The sequence below is a fragment of the Hoplias malabaricus genome, chromosome Y (assembly GCF_029633855.1).
Source record: "Hoplias malabaricus isolate fHopMal1 chromosome Y, fHopMal1.hap1, whole genome shotgun sequence".
NCBI lineage: Eukaryota > Metazoa > Chordata > Actinopteri > Characiformes > Erythrinidae > Hoplias > Hoplias malabaricus.
This window is the reverse complement of record NC_089820.1, coordinates 70,041,881-70,060,128: the sequence shown is the minus strand read 5'-3', so window position 1 is coordinate 70,060,128 and position 18,248 is coordinate 70,041,881. Positions and strand designations below refer to the sequence as shown.

The window sequence follows — 18,248 nt, the reverse complement described above, 5'->3', positions numbered from 1 at the left end:
CTGACCTGCAGTTTCTGGCCAAGTTTTCTAAAGTGACATGCAGCTACTTCACATTTTTAAGATGGCAACGTTCAACATGGCCATCAAATTAATAATAAGTTTCCTTACTCTTGTGACATATATATGTATATATATAAATTTGGTACCTGGAAGCAAGCTGAGTAGGGACTAAACCGTGGCATGTAAACCTTGCAGAGCGCTGATTGTCCGGAGAGAGTCGTCACTCTACGCCACGCAACGCAGACGACCAGCACCAACTCTCCATCTGTAAAATCTCCAGCTGCAGCAGAGATCACGTTTGTTTTTATCCGACTCACGACGGCAACTCGTAAAATTACTCTGTGGTCTTTTGAAGAGGTTCAAACGCTCCTTGGTTCGGTGGCCGACAAATGAATCCAGCGAGAGCTGCTTGACTAAAGCATTCAAATACACACTATGTAAACAACGCTAAATGTTACTGCTGTCGTTGTTGTGGTTTCCAAAGCCCGCAGTTTCTGTTAGAGACAGGGTTTTGTGACACCTCCGGCTACATGTTGGAGGGGGTAGATGTTGTACTGGGAAATGGAAAAGGTACTGAAAAGAGAATATAGCTGAGTGGTGTAGGTACCATGCAGTAGAAAAGCACCATGTTCAGTAAAACCATGGTCTGTGGTCCAGTTCTTATGGTCACTCTTTGTGGTGGCCAGGGGTCAGCAGTTCAGCTTATTTTGTGAATCCTTTTCTTTCTAACTGAGGTGTTAATATACAGTAGTAGTTTTTAAAGTTACGTCATGCATTTCCCCTGCCCCACAGGTGGCTTTAATGCCAGCTGTATGTGAATGAATGTGTTGGCATTGACCCAAACGTAGTTTACATTGTTGACTTTCTTTAGTTCTGTCATCTACGACCTATGAAGCTAAAGAAAAAGAAAAAAAAAAAGTTTTAAATTGCTAACTGATGCGAACCCACTGCGTGTGTGTGTGTGTGTGTGTGTGAGTGTGTGTGTGTGTGTGTGTGTGTGTGTGTGAGTGTGAGTGTGTGTCTCCGCATGTGTGTGTGTGTGTGGCTCTTGCACTGAGCACCACTTCCTCCCAGAGCAGTAGGGAACGACACTCTGTAATTTTCCATCTATTTTTACGCTGCAGGAGGAAGACAAACACACACGTACTCTCTCTCTCTCTCTCTCTCTCTCTCTTTCTCACTCTCTCTCACACACTCTCACACACACTCTCTCTCTCTCTCTCTCTCTCTCTCTCTCTCTCTCTCTCTCTCTCTCTCTCTCCCTCTCTCTCTCTCTCTCTCTGAATGTAGAATGTAGGTTTTGTGGCCTGTGCTACCTCATTGGTCCCCTGTGCACATGAACACACATGAAGGACATATTGTAAGGAATATCATTCCCTACCTGGAATGTTGTGTGTATGTGTGTGTGTGTGTGTGTGTGTGTGTGTGTGTGTGTGAGTTGAGGAAATGTTGAAAAGAATAACTCAGAGCAAATTTGGACTGAGAAAATGTGTCTCAGCCACTGGTCTGCATGCAGTGAGTGTGTGTGTTTGTGTGTGTGTTTTATGGAAGACAGGCATCAAGTCATTTCTGTGCTGGCTCCCAGATGTTGGAAGGGACGTCTGCTGGCTGTTTGAACGGCAGAATTCCTCACTGTCTTCAAACGCAGAGTGAAGACTCATCTCTGTGTGCAGTGTTTAGATCGTCACTGATCCTGCTCTAACTAAAGTTACTTGAATTGTATTGAAATGTCTTGAGTTGTTTAGTATTTCTCTGTTTTTAGGTATCAGCATTGACTGCTTTATTTAGCACTTGGGTCAGTGGTATGGTGTTGTTTATGAGTAAAATACTGAAAGAAGGAGAGAGGGAATTAGAATTAGAAAGTAAAGTAAAACAGTGGACTGTATCCAGCTCGTTATTCACACTGAAAACTACAGTGGATTTTTTTAGACACACCGTATACTTCCCTTTCTCACAAACATCCATCTGGTCCTGGGGCTTAGATACTGTTATTCAGATGTACCCAGAGCTGATGTTTCTGACTAACCCCTATATCTGCTGACAGTTTCTAAAGGATATTTCTCAATAATGTTGAGACTTCTGAGACTCTTGTGCAAATTTGCAACTGATTTTAAAAGGGGAAGGAAAATGTTTGCTGGGAGTTGCTCCAGCTGAGAATGTAATCTGCTGCCTGTGTAATTTCACCTCACAGTCCTCCCCTAATTAGAGCAGGCCCCCCTCACATGCATCCACATGAAGATCTTACACACACTTTTCCGTGACCCAGAACTGTATGTTTAGGATTCAGTGACAGTTTTTCACCGGAAACTGTGCGATTGTAATTGTATTTCAATATTCAAACATTCTCCACTCTTTTATCTTTTTACACTCTTTTAATTGTGTGTCGTATTAAAATCACATTCTCAGTTTATTTAACAGAAAATAATCTAAAAATAAAGCCATGTGAAAAGTGAAGAGTTTATTGGGCGCTGCGTTGGTTCTGAGCTCCGTTGTGTTCCGGATGTGTTCTGTTCTTGAGGAAAATACTGTGTCCAACACTACTTTGTAGTTGTTGTTTTTTTTTTTAAATAAAATTACATTTGTCATTTTTAATACCACACAAGAGTTATAAAGTGATAAAAGAGTAGGAGACTCTTTGAACTTTGAATCACAGTTATACGTTACACAAAAAAACTTTTTTTTTCCTATTTCTTCAGAGACAATGCAGCTTAAATACTGACATCAGTCCCGTTACAGGTTCAGAGGAATTGCCCTCTAATGCAGTGCCAATATATTCACTTCTGCTCTGAGCTGAGAGCCGTTAACTCTGCTGGATGTTCAGATATAATATTATTTGTTCTAGAATAAAATACTCTTCCAAAGTTTGGATGATAGAGCAACGCTGTGGTGGTGCATCTAGTTCCCGTTTAATGAAGTGCAGATGTTAATAACTCTAATTAAAGACAGTATAAAAGGATGAAAATAGTCGGCTGACCGTAAGCAGAAATGAAGAAAAACAGAAAGGCACTGTGCAAAGGAAAGAAAGAGTACACTGAAGAGTGCCATTATTTCACACAGTAACTGGGACGGGGATGAAAGTTCATGCTGTGGAAAAGCACCTTGATGACGTTAGAAAGTGCTGTTAGACGATAGGCTGATTTCCTTGAGCTTTAATGAGAAACAGGCCGACACAGGGCCGTCAGCGCTACCAGAGCAGGCCCAGGCGGAGAAAAGGAAGTGCCGCTAACAATAATTCCCTGTGTTGGGGTGCGCTGAGCTCCAATGTTTACATATGAGCAAAGCCACAGCAATGTAGGGAACACACTCAGCGCTACGTCCTGCTTCAGTTCACACTACTTCAGCGCGAGCGAACTCTCGGAACTGTGTAAGAGTAGTTTATCAGAGGAGAACTCAAAACAGCTCTCATCAGAAAACCTCAGCAACTGCTCTGACTCCGGCTAAAGGCCCTTTGTAGTTTGTACACTTTCAAATCTTTTGAAAATATCTGATGTTGACATTTTCCTTAAAAGGAAATTCCACAAATTTCTACGTAATGAAGCCACTGATTTCACAATGATTTCATATGAAATTGTACATGGTCATTCATTCTGTAACCACTTCATCCAGTTCAAGGCAGGGGTGGGTCCAGAGCCTTCCCAGAATCATTGGACGGACGCAGGAACACACCCTGGAGGGGGCGCAGGTCCATCACCAGACATCACACACACACACACACACACCTATGGACTATTTTGCATAGCCTGTCTACCTAACAACAGGGGTTTATGTGTTTTGGGATGGGGGAGGAAACCCATGCAGACACAGGGAGAACACATCTCAAACTTTTCACAGAAAGTGGCCTGAGGAACCTGAGTGACCCGAGCACTTGAAGAACCTTTTGCATGATTAAAGGTGTGTTTGTATAGTGAAGGAGTTCTTCAGATCGATGGAGAAGGTGCTGTAGATGGCTCTATAATAGCACCTTTCAGAGAAGGGTTCTATAGGGCACTAAAAAGGGTTCCTCTGCTGTAACAAGCTTGATATCGTAACAACAGAGGAACCATTTTTGGTGCCATGTAGAACCCTTCTCTAAAAAGTGTTGTGTAGAACCCTCAATAGCACATTCTCCATTGATCTGGAGAACCCTTTAATCATGGAAAAGGTTCTTCGAGTGTTCAGGGTTCTATATATAACTAGTTCTTTACTAAAGAATCCTTGTAGAACCATCATTTTAAAGTGTGTACTTTACTCGACTCGACTCGACTTTACTTGGTTTAGCTTTTCTGTTTGGTACTTGGCACATGGAACAGAATTTTATTTAGTACCTGGTTCCAGGCGAGAACGCAGACACAGAAAGTGGCCTGAGGTGGGCTTCGAACCCACAACTCTAGGACCCTGAAATTGCGCTGCAAACTTAAACATCCCATTATTAATAGTTCATTTATGAATATGACGATGACGTGAAGGCCACTCTGCTGTTGTAAAGGCTTGTAAATGGATGGGGATTTTGATGATGGAAGGTGTATATTTGTCACATAAATGTAGGTTGTAGATCTTCTGTGTGTGTGTGTGGGGGGGGGGGGGGGTGTACTTGTGACCGGCAGTAAGAGGCAGGGGATGGCCTTTTTCAGACTGTATAATTAGACCAGATATCACATGACTAGGCAGAACCAGGGAGTAGGTTGCACAGACACACAGACCGGCCCCGTCCTCATAAACCACAGTGATATCCATGTTATTTTTGTATCATACTAAATGCTCTGAGGAAGCAAACTCACAGAGCACTGTCCTGGTTCAGGAACTGACCTCGTACCCCCTTCTCAACCTTCAGCTCAGCAGTGTTTCATTTGTAGTTCTTTACCCAAGTGATGGTTCCGAACCCTAATTATCTAAACCGGGCTTTTCAACCTTTTTGGACAGACACCCCTTTAGTGTTTAACTTCAGCTTACCATCCCCCCCAGCACCCCTCCACACCCACCCAAACACCCAGCACCGTTTCCACACCCCCAGCACCCCCTCCACAACCCCCTGCACCGCCTCCAACTGCCAGCACCCCCTCCACACCCACCCCAACACCCAGCACCCCGTCCACTCCCACCCCAACACCCAGCACCCCGTCCACTCCAACCCCAACACCCAGCACCCCGTCCACTCCCACCCCAACCACTCGTTCTATTAATTGGTCCTTCTAGTTAAAATATTTAAAACTATAAATACTGTTGACACTATAGTTTAATTTTTATTGAATTAACACAAAACAAACCAATTCTGAATGTTCTTAAAGTGTTTCATTTTAAGTAATTTATTTTTCAGTAGTCTGATTTTAGCTTTGAGCACAGTTTACCCAGTGAAACATGAGGAAAAGATCATTCCCTTTCCCAAACGAGCACATGCTGGAAAAGAGTTTCAGTGGCAGTGGGTGTAAGGTGGTATTACAACTTCCAAAAACAACTCCAGATATTATCACCTTACACACCTCAGATTAAGAAACTTCTCGTACAGCCCGGGCAGTTCCAGTTTTTTCCCTAAATGTTTTTCACAGCCGTAAATGTCCCTCTCATGATCGGCCCATGGACGGACGGAGAGCAGAAGTAGAGGAGAATGTGGTGAGGTCATAGCGGAAGCTGTGGAACTTCAGACGGAGGCCAAAGGAATGTTCCGTTCCATTTCATTTACTTCAGACCGGGCTGGAGCTGCTTCCTGAAGCATTGTAGAATACTCTCACTGTGCTACGATATTCAAACCAGCAGCTCTACAAACCAAAGTTCACTCTCAGCCAACAGTCTGCCACCAAATCCAGACACTCTGTTTTCCATTGGTGCTCACACTTCCGAAACGTCCTGGGTCCGTAATACATTGTGAATGTATTTTTAAGCGGTTGGCGAGTGGAGATATGATTAATGTGTTTTTCTTTAAATTTACAAAGCTATTTGAAAGCTGGTGTTGTGTCTTAATGTTCTTGTCCACTACAAGGTGCCTATCTTTCTTTGGTTTCAGACCAAATTTGACCCCCCAATCTGTTTCACATCACCAAATATGAACAGTGCAAGGCTCAAAAAGCGTTCGTTTTTACAAGAACCAACAGCCACTCGAAAAATTATGCTATGGTCTTATGAAGAGTTTCAGGCTTTCAGTTGTTCCTTTAACTGGTGCCCGATTAATGAATCCCTCGAGAACTGGGCGCTGCAACAAGCAATGATAAAACTACAATGATCTGTCCAAACTCATGCATTCAGTCCCAAAAAACGAAAAGACGATGATTAAACACTGTTGTGATCTCCGTTTCCGTTAGAGACGGGATTTTGTGAAATCACCTGCTACGTTTATTGGGGGAACTGTGGTAGTGGAAAACTAACCAGGGACCAAAAAGAGAGCAGAGCTGTGTAGAGTCAAATAGAATAGGTACTATGCAGTGGAAAATCGCTGTTATATTCACATTCTTCCCTTAAGCCACTCTGCCTGGTGATCTCTTATCACCATATGATGTAGTGAATCTATAAAATGGACACAAATATAAATATCCAACAGCTTAAAACTGTTAGCAGCCATGTCTGACCTTTTTACATATTTACAGTTTTACTTCTGATTGTAGACAGTGGAAGGTTTCTTATTTTAAGGGCTTCTTCCTGCACAGTCACCCCCTGCTGGATTCTGTTAAACTAACGAGGAAAAGTGTACTTTCTAAAGCACTTTGCAGCTAATCCCTGTTTCATTCGAATGTTCTGAGGCAGAGGTGGGGGTCTTAGACGACGCTGTTGTTATTAGTGAATGGCGCTTTGGCTTCCGGCGAGGGTTCGTCGGAGACAAGCTTTACCAGACGCCCCTGACGGCAGCAGAAAGAGCAGTTAGACACCTGCTTATCTCCAGCCCCTCTCAATGCTTAGAGCCCCAGACAACCCTTAACACACACACACTCCAAAATGCCCCCCACCCAGCTGTCCATCTCTAACAGAAGCGACTGTAGAAGACGAGTCTCATATTACACACCCTCACGGCTTCTGGAGCTGACATCATCAGAGACCCTGCATGAACCCAGCAGCGTGTGCTCCTCCGCGAGGGTTTTATGGTTCTGTTTTCACTGCCAGGTTTAGTTTTTTTTTTAAAGCATTTCACTAAAGAAGAGTATCCAGCGCCAATTAAACAAATGATATACTCATCCAGTATGTTTCATTTCATTCTGTGCTTTACTCTGGAAACTACACTCTCAGAAATAAAGGTACAGTACAGGTACATTACTGTCACTAAAGCTACAAACTGTGGAGTGTGTCTTTAAAGGTGCAGCAGTGGTGTTAGAGTCCAGTTGTGTTCCCTAAAGGTTCATTACATTCTCTTCTCCAGAAGGAGAGGAGGATCTCTGTAATCTTTCATTATACAACTGTGGAGAATAAAAGAACACAATAAAAGTCCTGGAGATGAAATTGGGGCGAATGAAATCAACACAATTTTAAAAGTTTAGAAGTAATGTATAATATGGAACTTAAAAATATACAATGACTATAGAATATGGTACTTTTATGTTCCCCAACTAAACGTATTGTTCATTAACCCTTAGTCTCTTTCACCCGCTCTCTCCCCGTCCTGCATCCCTTCTTTTTTCTTCCTTTTCACCAGACTATGTTAATTATCATCTTGACCATTTGTTTGTTTCATTACTCACTTTGTGTCCCGTGTGGTGAGTCTGACACCTGTTACTCTTTCTCACCTTCCTTTTTCTATCCACCTTCCCACCCCTTTCTCAGTCTTTATTTCTCTCACTTTCCTCTGACCCTCTCTTTACATGCTGTGATTTCAGTTTATTTTGTAGCTTTTCCCCATGTTCTTTCCTTTCTGCATTTTTTTCCTTCTCTCCCTCACCTTCATCTGTCTCTCTATGTCTTCAGTCTGCAACTGAGGCCTCATACACACTATACAGCTATGTGTGTGTGTGTGTTGGTGGGTGGGGATAGTCCCAAATCATGATTGTGATTGGTCTGTCATTTGATAATGTGCTAGACATTGTGCATTAATGATCCGTCACAGAATGAATGTTCAAAGAGAACCATTTAACACACACACACACACACACACACACACACACACACATCTGGTACCGATACATGTTTGAAATGTGAAGTTAATAATATTTCGTTTAAGTGTATTAGTCTCTCATACCCATGTGCGGTATTTAGCTGTTAGCAGTAATTTTTGCTACACACACACACACACACACACACACACACACACACACACACACACACATAAACACATATCTGTTGCTTACGTGCAGTATGCTGTATCTCTGTGGCACTGTACAGGTGCGAGTGACAGATTACTCCAGGAACTGAAAAGCGGCTGATAGCCATTTAAACTGCGCTGTGGTGTTTGTAGAAGAGACCTGCTTCTTGTACTGAGGTGTTATAGTGAAGGTTTAGATTGAAATCTATTTTACACCAAATATAGTCGATCATCCAAGAAATGCCTGGGTGAAATGTGTTTATTTAGTTATTTTATTCTAAAATACTGCTCAGTAGTTTGATTTTGCTTGTTGTTTGGCTCTGTTTTGGTTGTGCTGTGAGCTAGTACCCTGTAAGCTCTGAGGGTGTCATCCCTGTGAAAGCCCTTTCCTCTGTGTTCCTAGGTTGGTGTTCATTGTTGAAATGTGTGAATGTTGTTATCTGTCATTTCATTAATTTGGTTTGTGTTTGTGTTCTTTAAAGTTTAAATTGCCTCAGCACATGATTTCACCTCCCTGGTTCAGCCCTAACATGACAGTAAATGTCCTGAATGGTTAATTAACAACACAGAGTCTAATTTGGAGCAGGTTTTAAGGTGGAATGGGAAATCTGAATAAGAAACTGGCAAATAAGAAGTTAACTTCAGGCTCGTGCATTACATAATGTGTATTTGCAGCAGGATTTAAGGTGGAATGTTAAAAATATGCACTCTTAGTTCACCAGGTGCAACACAGCAATAAGTGAAGCAGGAATTTACCTGACAGAGGGAGTTAGAGAAGTGAAGGCAGTTTTACCCAGTGCACCATCACCCTACATCAGCAGGTAGAGGAGTTACTGGACCAGGAGAGGGCTTCTGGGAGTTCTGTTGGGGCCTTTCAGCAGCACTTGGTGTTAACCATGTCACGAAAAGTCAGTCCAGTGCTGATCCTTCTCTTGTCTCACTCTGTGTTAGAGGCTGTTTATGCAGAAGAACATGTTTTATCCTAATAGAGGAATATCTGAAGGGTTGTGCTGTCCGAAAAGTTTGGTAGTGGAATCAGCCTTCTTGCATAGGGAAAGCTTTGTGTGCAGTGTCGGTTTCACTGGGCAGGGCCCAAGTTTCCAGATGGAGGACTATAAGTTGTGTGAGTGTGAACACAGAGTCTTGAGAACAGCAAAACAGGGCAAAAGGTGGCTTTTTTCTTTGCTCGGGACGCGTTACTCCACTAAACCTTTTTGTTGTTTGCTGCAAAATCTTGGATAGTCCCCCTTTATGTTTTCTTCCTTAAAATATTACTGTCCAATATATTTAAATCATAGGACTTGATTTACATTACCCCAGTGATCTTCCTACAGTAACTGATAATAAATAGGTATCCATAGTTCATAATGTTTAAGTTAAAAGAAAGAGAAAAGAGAGTGAGAGAGACACAGAGAGAGAGGAAGAAAGAGACAGAGAGAGAGAAAAAGAGAGACAGAGAGCGCAAGGGAGTGACACAAAGAGAGAGAGAGAGAAATTGAGTGTTAGAATAAAATCATGAACACCATCTTTAATACAACACCATCAGACCTTTATACCCTGACTCTTTATGTAATCATTCTGCATGTTTAATATTTCTGACCATATGTAAACCCTGAGAGAACAAATACAGTGCTCTCAAATTATCATATGCTTTTCAAACAGTGTTTCATAATTCTGATCAAAGAAAAAGGTTCAGTCAGAGGAAGAGACCTCTGTTGCTAGGTTACCATCACAATGACAGACACGACAGTTCAACAAAGTGGTGCATAGAGAGGTGTGTGTGTGTGTGTGTGTGTGTGTGTGTTTGTGTGTGTGTGTGTGTGTGTGTGTGTGTGAAAAGGAGAATGACAAAAATGCACACACACACACATACACACATATGTGTGTGTGTGTTTAGTTACTGCATCATTTGAACACAGCAGCTGTATAGAATAGAAACACCAATAGAAACACTCCAAAATTACTCTGAATATAATCTTTTTACATTCCACTGAAAATCAAGAAATATACAAACAAGCCTGTGTGTTTGTGTCAATGGAGACATGCAGTTGACCTTTACATAGTATTTCTTGCTTTTTCATTGCCTCCTTCTCTGCACCAGTGTTCATCTGCGGTTGTTAATTCACACCTAGATCTCACCTCGACTCTATAGCTCCGTGGGCTGAGGGGCAATATGTTTTTGTGACTGTGAAAAATAATTTCACATTATCCTTCTCTGTGTGCATTATACAGTGTATCACTGACAGTTGCTCATCCAACATTTCTTCTAAAATCTAGGGTATTCAGGAAGATTTGGTTGCATTAATAGGAGCATTAGTTACAAATGACCATTCAACCCATCCCAAAGATGTTGGAAGGTCCTCTGTCACTTTCCACAGCTCCAGAGCTCATGGCTTATTTACTGACACTTTGCATTGTGCCTGGTGACGTTTGGGTCATGTGCAAATGCCTATGGCAGTTCCATCCTATTGGTCAGTTCACACCGTGTTAGAGATTAGACTAACTGTGTGCAAATGAACTCCAGCACTGTGTGAGGAAGGAGCCTCTCTTTTTAGAAGGAGTTTACACCAACTTTTGGCCATAGAGTGTATTCATCTATTCCCACATCTTTTGTGCTCTCAGCTGGTCACAGTTACAAGGCTATGAGTGGATATCTGCTTGTGTGTGTATACTGTACTGTACTGGTCTGCAGCCGTATACGGTGCCATTAAGAGCAGAAAGCATACACGGGGCTAACCAGAGCTTCAGAGAGGTGGTCTAAATCAGCCTTCTCACGAATTTAAGTTATAAAAATGACATTTCTAGGAAAAGTAATGAAAGGAGGTCTTTGAAATTCCATCCAGTGCAGAGAATTTTTTTATTTATTATTTTATGTGTTGCTGCAGTCAAATAACAGCTGTGGCGCTTCTAGTCGAGAACGTGAATTGTTATTTTACAGCACCAAAAATGACATATTTTCAGTGAGTATTACCCCAGCACAGGTCTGTCACAATAGCTACTTGTGTGGTCAATATACTGTCCCAGAAATAAGTGCACTAAACTATATTATTGCCATTTTAAAACTATTTTATGCCACTGACATCATGATAATATTATATCATTGTAATGCAATTACACACCTTTAAAAATCTTTCAATAAACTAAATAAATAAAACATAAATAAAATAATAGCACAGTTTTCAAAAGGCCCCAGAATGAGTAAACACAACCGGGTATTATAAAAATATCTCAAAATATCAATGTTATTTTATGTTGGTTTTATTGCCCACAACTAACAGACTTACATACATCTTTAAATGTGGCTGAGACTCTGCAGTGGAGCACTGATTACATCAGTGTGAGAGAAAATGTATAATGAGTCAGTGTGTTTGTATGTACTTGCCTGTGCATGGGCGTGTGAGTGTGTGTGTGTGTGTGTTTAGGCAGCACAGATTTCTCCATCCCTCTAAAATAATTGCAGAAGGCGGTGACTCAGCTTCCTGGGAATTCTGAGCCAGAATGGACAGCAACGGATTTCCTGCCCATCAGAAAGTGCTGAGTCACCAAACCTCTGAGTGACAGTAAATCCATTGTTGAGTCGGAGATATCAGTCATTCACAGCTAAAGAGAAGGGGGAGAAAGGGAAATGCAAAGAAGCATGATCCCTTCCAAAATGGTTCACAATTCTGCTTCTGTTTATAGACGATGTGCTTCCGCCAAACAGCACAAGTCAGGCTCATTCTCACAACATTTAGACAAAGTTAAAGCTGGGTTAACCCTGTCAGTGCTGAACTGCTTATGTTCAAATCTGTGAAGAAACACAAATATCACAGTGAGAGCTGGAGCTCTGTCTGCTTCTGTTCTTATCTGTAAAGGTTTGATGGTGTATTGTGAAGACGTTTTACGTTAAATGTCCTTAAAATATTACAAAATTAAATTTTTACAAATGTTGAAGATAAATAGGGTTTGTCAAATGGATAAAGTAATTAGCACCAGATTTTAGTGAAGGCCCTCACACTTGGGATGAGCAGTGCCTTTGAAATTTAGGAAAAAGTTGTCAGTTCTCTGTACAGTCGTAGAATCCGAATCTCTTTTTTTTGTGTTTGTGTTGTGTCCAAGTAGCTTCATTTCTGTTCTGGAGGCTGTAATCCCTTTATTTATGCTTTGTCCTTACCGTGCTTTCATATCAAAGAGCCAGAAGGCCACCAGATGTTGGACTGACTTTGAACTCATGTTCAGCTCGGTCAAGTGACATGTTTTGTTTATGTTCTAAGTGGAAATAAGCTCCAACAATAATAGTGTAAATAGAAAAGTGGTTAAAGAAATTATGGCAGCCTTCATGTGAGAATTGTCAGATTGTTCAAACAGAATCTTTTTTTAATTCAAGATTGCAAAACAATATTTGTCTTTTATGTGTTATATCATGTACCATAAGTGCTACTGTGAAAAGCTTCAGGAAATCTGGAGAAACACCATTCATTCATTCATTATCTGTAACCCTTATCCAGTTCAGGGTCGCGGTGGGTCCAGAGCCTATCTGGAATCATTGGGCGCAAGGCGGGAATACACCCTGGAGGGGGCGCCAGTCCTTCACAGGGCGGAGAAACACCAGTTCCATGTAAAGTTGAATGAACCTGATGTTCAAAGCCCTCAGATGGCACTGCATCAGAGACTGTAGTGATAAATAGTGTTCGAATTAAAACATTTGTCACTGAACAGATTTTGCCACTGCATCAAGAAATGCAAGAAATGTCTGTTCAGCACGAAGAAAGTCATACATCGATTTCTAATGATTTCTCTGGGCCCAGGCTCATCTCGGATGATCCAAACAACAGTCCATGCTTCAGCTTATTTTCATAAAAAATAGACAGTGTTTACCATATATTTTTATTAACGTTATCAGTGATAGGTGCAAAAGCCAACATATGGATTGGGGCCTGGGGGTAAGATAGGTGAGGGGTGGGGGTAGGGTAGGGTAGGAATGGGGGTAGGGAAGGCATCATTGATGTGGAGGCAATCTGGGTTTTTAAGCCTTGGAGACACTACACGACTTTTAAAGTTGGAGCAGATTATAAACAGCCTGGGTTTCTCATACAACTTTTCCCCAACAATTCAGCTGGCGCCCCCTCCAGGGTTTGTTCCCGCCTTACGCGCAGTGATTCCAGGTAGGCTCCGGACCCATCGCCACCCTCAACTGGATAAGGGTTACAGACAGTGAATGAATGAATATCCTCAGTTCCCAAACACTTAAACAATGTAAGTAAAAAAAAGGTGATGTAACAGAGTGGGAAACATCACCATGTCCCAACTTTTCTTGGAGAGTGTTGCAGGCATAAAATCCTAAATGCATTTATATGTGTTTATTTATTTATTTAAACAACACAATTGAGTTGTTCAGTGAAAACACAAGAATTCTTTTCTTTGTACATTTGTCAGTTAAATACAGGTTCAAGACATTTAACACATCGCAGATTAGATTATTGTTGTACGGCATGAAGTGCCCTTGAGCAAGGCACCTAACCCCCAACTGCTCCCCAGGCTGCCCACTGCCCCCTAGTGTTCACTAGTGTGTGTGTAAATGTGTGTTTCACTGCACGGATTGGGTTAAATGTGGAGAACAAATTCCTCTGTGTGCAGCACAGTGGCCAATAAAATTATTCTGATTCTATTTCAAATTCTAAAATGTCCTATCTTTTCTGGAAAAGCGGTTTGTGAAACTTGAAATTTGAATTCAACTATTTAAATGGTTAACTTACAGCAACGAAAACCTAGCGTCTGAATCTCAGTGTACAACAGCTTTTACAGGGGTCTGAGCAGCTGTTCCAGTTTAGATTCTGTATGTTGACTGAAAGGGTTAACCATGCTCTATAAAAATCTAGTCTGATTCGTAAGCAGCAGTTCAGATTGGAGACGCTTTCTGATGGAGGCAATGCTTTTATGCAGAACTTGATGAGGGTCAAAAGAGGTCAAGTGGGGTGAGGGGAACTTGATTCCTCTGCCCTTTCTGCACCCCAACCCTTCCAACTTCCACCACCTACCAACCTTCTCTTTTACCTCCACAGCTTACATCCCTTGTTTCCTCTTATTTGATCTTTTACTCAGTCTTTTTGAGGTCATCCAGTCAGATCTCTTGCACATGCTCCATTGAGTGCCTTGAGGGTTGTCACACCTTTTCCAAATATTACCCCCACTCCTCTTTCAGACACATGGCACCCTTCAACTTCATAATGTCAAACCTTTTTCCAGCAGCGTCCCTTAAACTTTCTTTACTGTATCGCTATATTCTAGACATTTCTACTTCTTTAAAACTAGTTGCTAAGAGACCTTGCTCTGACTGATCTGGAAGCTAAATTTAACTCAGGGCATATTTCACAGATGCAGACCATGGCTGTATCCGTAATAAAAACAATCAGAACTGTTCAGATCTGAATGATAAATGCAGCAGCTCAGTGGAGAGACGTGCTGTCTTCATGTTACCACAAGTAGGAGTCAGTGGAATAATAAAACAATGCAGCAGTCTTCCACCTTCTCCACATTGGGGATGCTATCAAGCATTGTCTCAAAGGATTCTGTCTGTCTCTGTCTGACTGTCTGTCTGCCTCTCTGTCTGACTGTTTGTCTGTCTCTCTGTCTGTCTGTCTTTCTGTCTGACTGTCTGTCTGTCTTTGTCTGACTCTCTGTCTGACTGTCTGTGTGTCTGTCTGTCTGTCTTTCTGTCTCTCTGACTGTCTGTCTGTCTGTCTGTCTGTCTTTCTGTCTGTCTGAATCTCTGTCTGTCTGTCTGTCTGACTATCTGTCTTTCTGTCTGTCTGAATGTCTGTCTGTCTGTCTGTCTGTCTGACTATCTGTCTTTCTGTCTGTCTGAATCTCTGTCTGTCTGTCTGTCTGTCTGACTCTCTGTCTTTCTGTCTGACTGTCTGTCTGTCTTTGTCTGACTCTCTGTCTGACTTTGTCTGACTCTCTGTCTGACTGTCTCTCTGACTGTCTGTGTGTCTGTCTGTCTGTCTTTCTGTCTGTCTGAATCTCTGTCTGTCTGTCTGTCTGACTATCTGTCTTTCTGTCTGTCTGAATCTCTGTCTGTCTTTCTGTCTTTCTGTCTGTCTGTCTGTCTGTCTGTCTGTCTGTCTGGGTATGTTCAGTAGGTCTAGACACATTCCACTTTGGTCAAAAGAAAATCTAATCTCCTGTGGACAAGCCATAACTTTCTTAATTTAATATGCATTGTAGCTCTTTTTTTATGGGTCCATTCTTTATTAAATGGCAGCTAGCGTTTTCAAATGGTGAATAAATAAATGCTGGAAGCTATCATACATTAGAACAAGTACAATAATAAAAATTATGTACCAACACCATTTCCTGAAACTTTTGCTAAAATGTGATTAAAAAAGGCTTTAAATATTTAAAAATTTTAAATGTTTAAATTAAGTTTCTAGGTGAAAGTATAAGGATTTTAGAAGAAAAAGTTTAGTGGAAAAAGCCTATTCAGAAAAACACCTGAGTGTCTGAATGGAGGGATATTGAAGGAGGGATAAAACAAGACGGATGAGTGCAATCGGTCTGAAACTTGACGTGTCTCATCACGTGAAAACTGGTCAACTTAAAGTAGCTTTAAACTTCAGCCAGTGCTTCCCAATTTGGAAGCTCGTATTCCAAAATCCGCAAGTCGGATTGCTCCAAAAGGCACAATCAAAGTAAATGGCTATTGCTTCTACAATCCTGTGAAATTTCATGACTCTACCTTAAAAGCCCTAGGAGTAGTAGCATTGCAAAAAATGTGAAGAGAATAATAATAAAATTACAAATAACAGTAAGTTGGATCTTCTAAGAAAACTTCATTTAGAAAAAAACAAAAAGTGTGATTGACTCCTTAAACAAGCAAAGATCACTCAAAAATAGCCGCTAATGTGTTCCGTGGTGCCAAATATCCCTGGACTAACCTCAAGCAGTGGCATGGGGCTATTTAGTGGAGTGTGTAGCATCTGCTGAAGACATTAGGAACCAGGTGGCACTTCAGACGTCACACTAGTGAAAGAGAGAAAGCTGAACTTAGCTCTCTCTCTCTCTCTCTCTCTCTCTCTCTCTCTCTCTCTCTCTCTCTCTCTCTCTCTCTCTCTGTCTCTCTCTCTCTCTCTCTCTCTCTGTCTCTCTCTCTCTCTCTGTCTCTGTCTCTCTCTCTCTCGCTCTCTCTCTCTCTCTCTCTCTCTCTCTCTCTCTCTCTCTCTCTCTCTCTGTCTCTCTCTCTGTCTCTCTCTCTGCGCTGACCCATTTCCTGAAATGTATAACATTCTGACACGTGGCATTCAAACTGAGCCTTTTGTGATTCAAATAAACAAAATATGCACAAGAACGTTGCTGAGGTGTTAATGGAAATGTATTACTGTGATTAGGACAGGATCGGGTTTATTCGAAAATGTAGCCAAATGTGATACAGATCACTAATTAGTTGAAATGAAAAAAATAATTTCCAGTGCTGCATTGTGTGTCAGCTCCAGGGTCCTGAAGGTCGTGGGTTCGAGTCCTGCTCTGGGTGACTGTCTGTGAGGAGTTTGAAGAGATGTGTACTGTAGTTATATAAAATTGATGTGAACTCAGAGAACACATGGGTCACAGAAGCACAGATCTATACACTCAACCAGTGCATTACTGTACACCACAGAAACACATCATAAATCAATACTATCATCTTGTACAAAAGCCTGACAGCTCTGTTCTGATGATGACACTGCACTCTCTCGCTCTCTCTCTCTCTCTCTCTCTCTCTCTCTCTCTCTCTCTCTCTCACACACACACACACACACACAGTAGTTATACAGGGACACTGGCTTAGAGCTTGATAAATCACTTCTGCTGATAGAGAGACAATAGATGTCAAAGGAATTGTGCTTTATCCTAAAACAACAACTCTATTGACATAAATTCACACCACTGTAATGTAACTAATGTCCCTTTCTCTCTCCCCTCTCTCTACTCATGTTCCTTCACTCTGTCACTGATCAGTATTTCCCCCCTCTCTCTCTCTCCCTCAGGGCCGCTGTTCCAGAGAGAACTGCAAGTACCTGCACCCACCTCCCCACCTGAAGACACAGCTGGAGATAAATGGCCGCAACAACCTGATCCAGCAAAAGAACATGGCCATGCTCGCCCAGCAGATGCAGCTCGCCAATGCCATCATGCCCGGCAGCCAGCTTCAGCCAATGGTGAGACCTCCTTCCAGATCAGTCTCTTTTAAAGGGGAAGGAACCATTTCCTGTGAACAATTCTATCAAATAAGCTCCATACAACACAGAGAACACCCTGACGCCTCTAAAGCCCTATTCAGACGAGGCGTGATGTACTGTTTTAAAGCTGGTGTAATATTGTTTTTCCACAAGACGTCGGTAATGTTTACAATGGATTCACATTAGTTAAGAAATCTCAGTGAAAATAACAGCAATGGGAGGAGCTACTCGAGTCACATATCACTGTCACACTGTGGATCAGACACAGCAGAATAAACTGTTCCGTACTGTTCTGAGAACAGCGCACAACATAAAAAATATCCAGCTCTCAACAACCTCATCTTTTAGTCATTAATAACAGACACTGAGCGAGGAGATGGCAAACAATTTACTGATCCTTCACACAGTGATAAAAACCGTTTAATGAGTAACTAAAAATCTCAAATCCCTCTGAATGTAATTTATAAAAAAGCTGTATTTGAAAGAGATAACTACAATTTAAATTCATACTCTCTACAGTTTATAAGCCAGTGGGCTTTAGCTGGCATGTGTTCTCTGAAGGATTTCAGACTAAAATATACATTAAAAATAGTGATGTATACCGTGATATAGCCAATATTCTGCCACTAGATGTCACACTACAGAAAAGCATCTCAGACCAGAACAAAGGATTCATATTCACCACTCCCCTTCCCTTCAGCCCATCCTGTTTATATCTTTAGCGCAGTGTCAGAGAAAGCACCGGCTAAACACAGAGGGGCACAGAGGCCTTTATAGCTGAAGAACATTGGGCTTGTTTTGGTGGAGGAATATTTCACATGGAACTATGACACTGTTTTGTCTCTTGGGGAGGGCAG

At 41.7% G+C, this 18,248-nt stretch overlaps 1 protein-coding gene across 3 annotated transcripts in view; it reads left to right on the top strand.

Annotated features, from left to right (window-relative positions):
• LOC136677928 (muscleblind-like protein 1) overlaps window positions 1–18,248 on the top strand; it is a 93,891-nt gene that overhangs the window by 56,106 nt on the left and 19,537 nt on the right. For all 3 annotated transcript variants that reach the window (XM_066655646.1, XM_066655645.1, XM_066655644.1), the window contains one exon: window positions 17,200–17,370. In XM_066655646.1, the coding sequence (XP_066511743.1) occupies window positions 17,200–17,370 (171 nt within the window). The remainder of the gene's footprint in view (window positions 1–17,199; window positions 17,371–18,248) is intronic.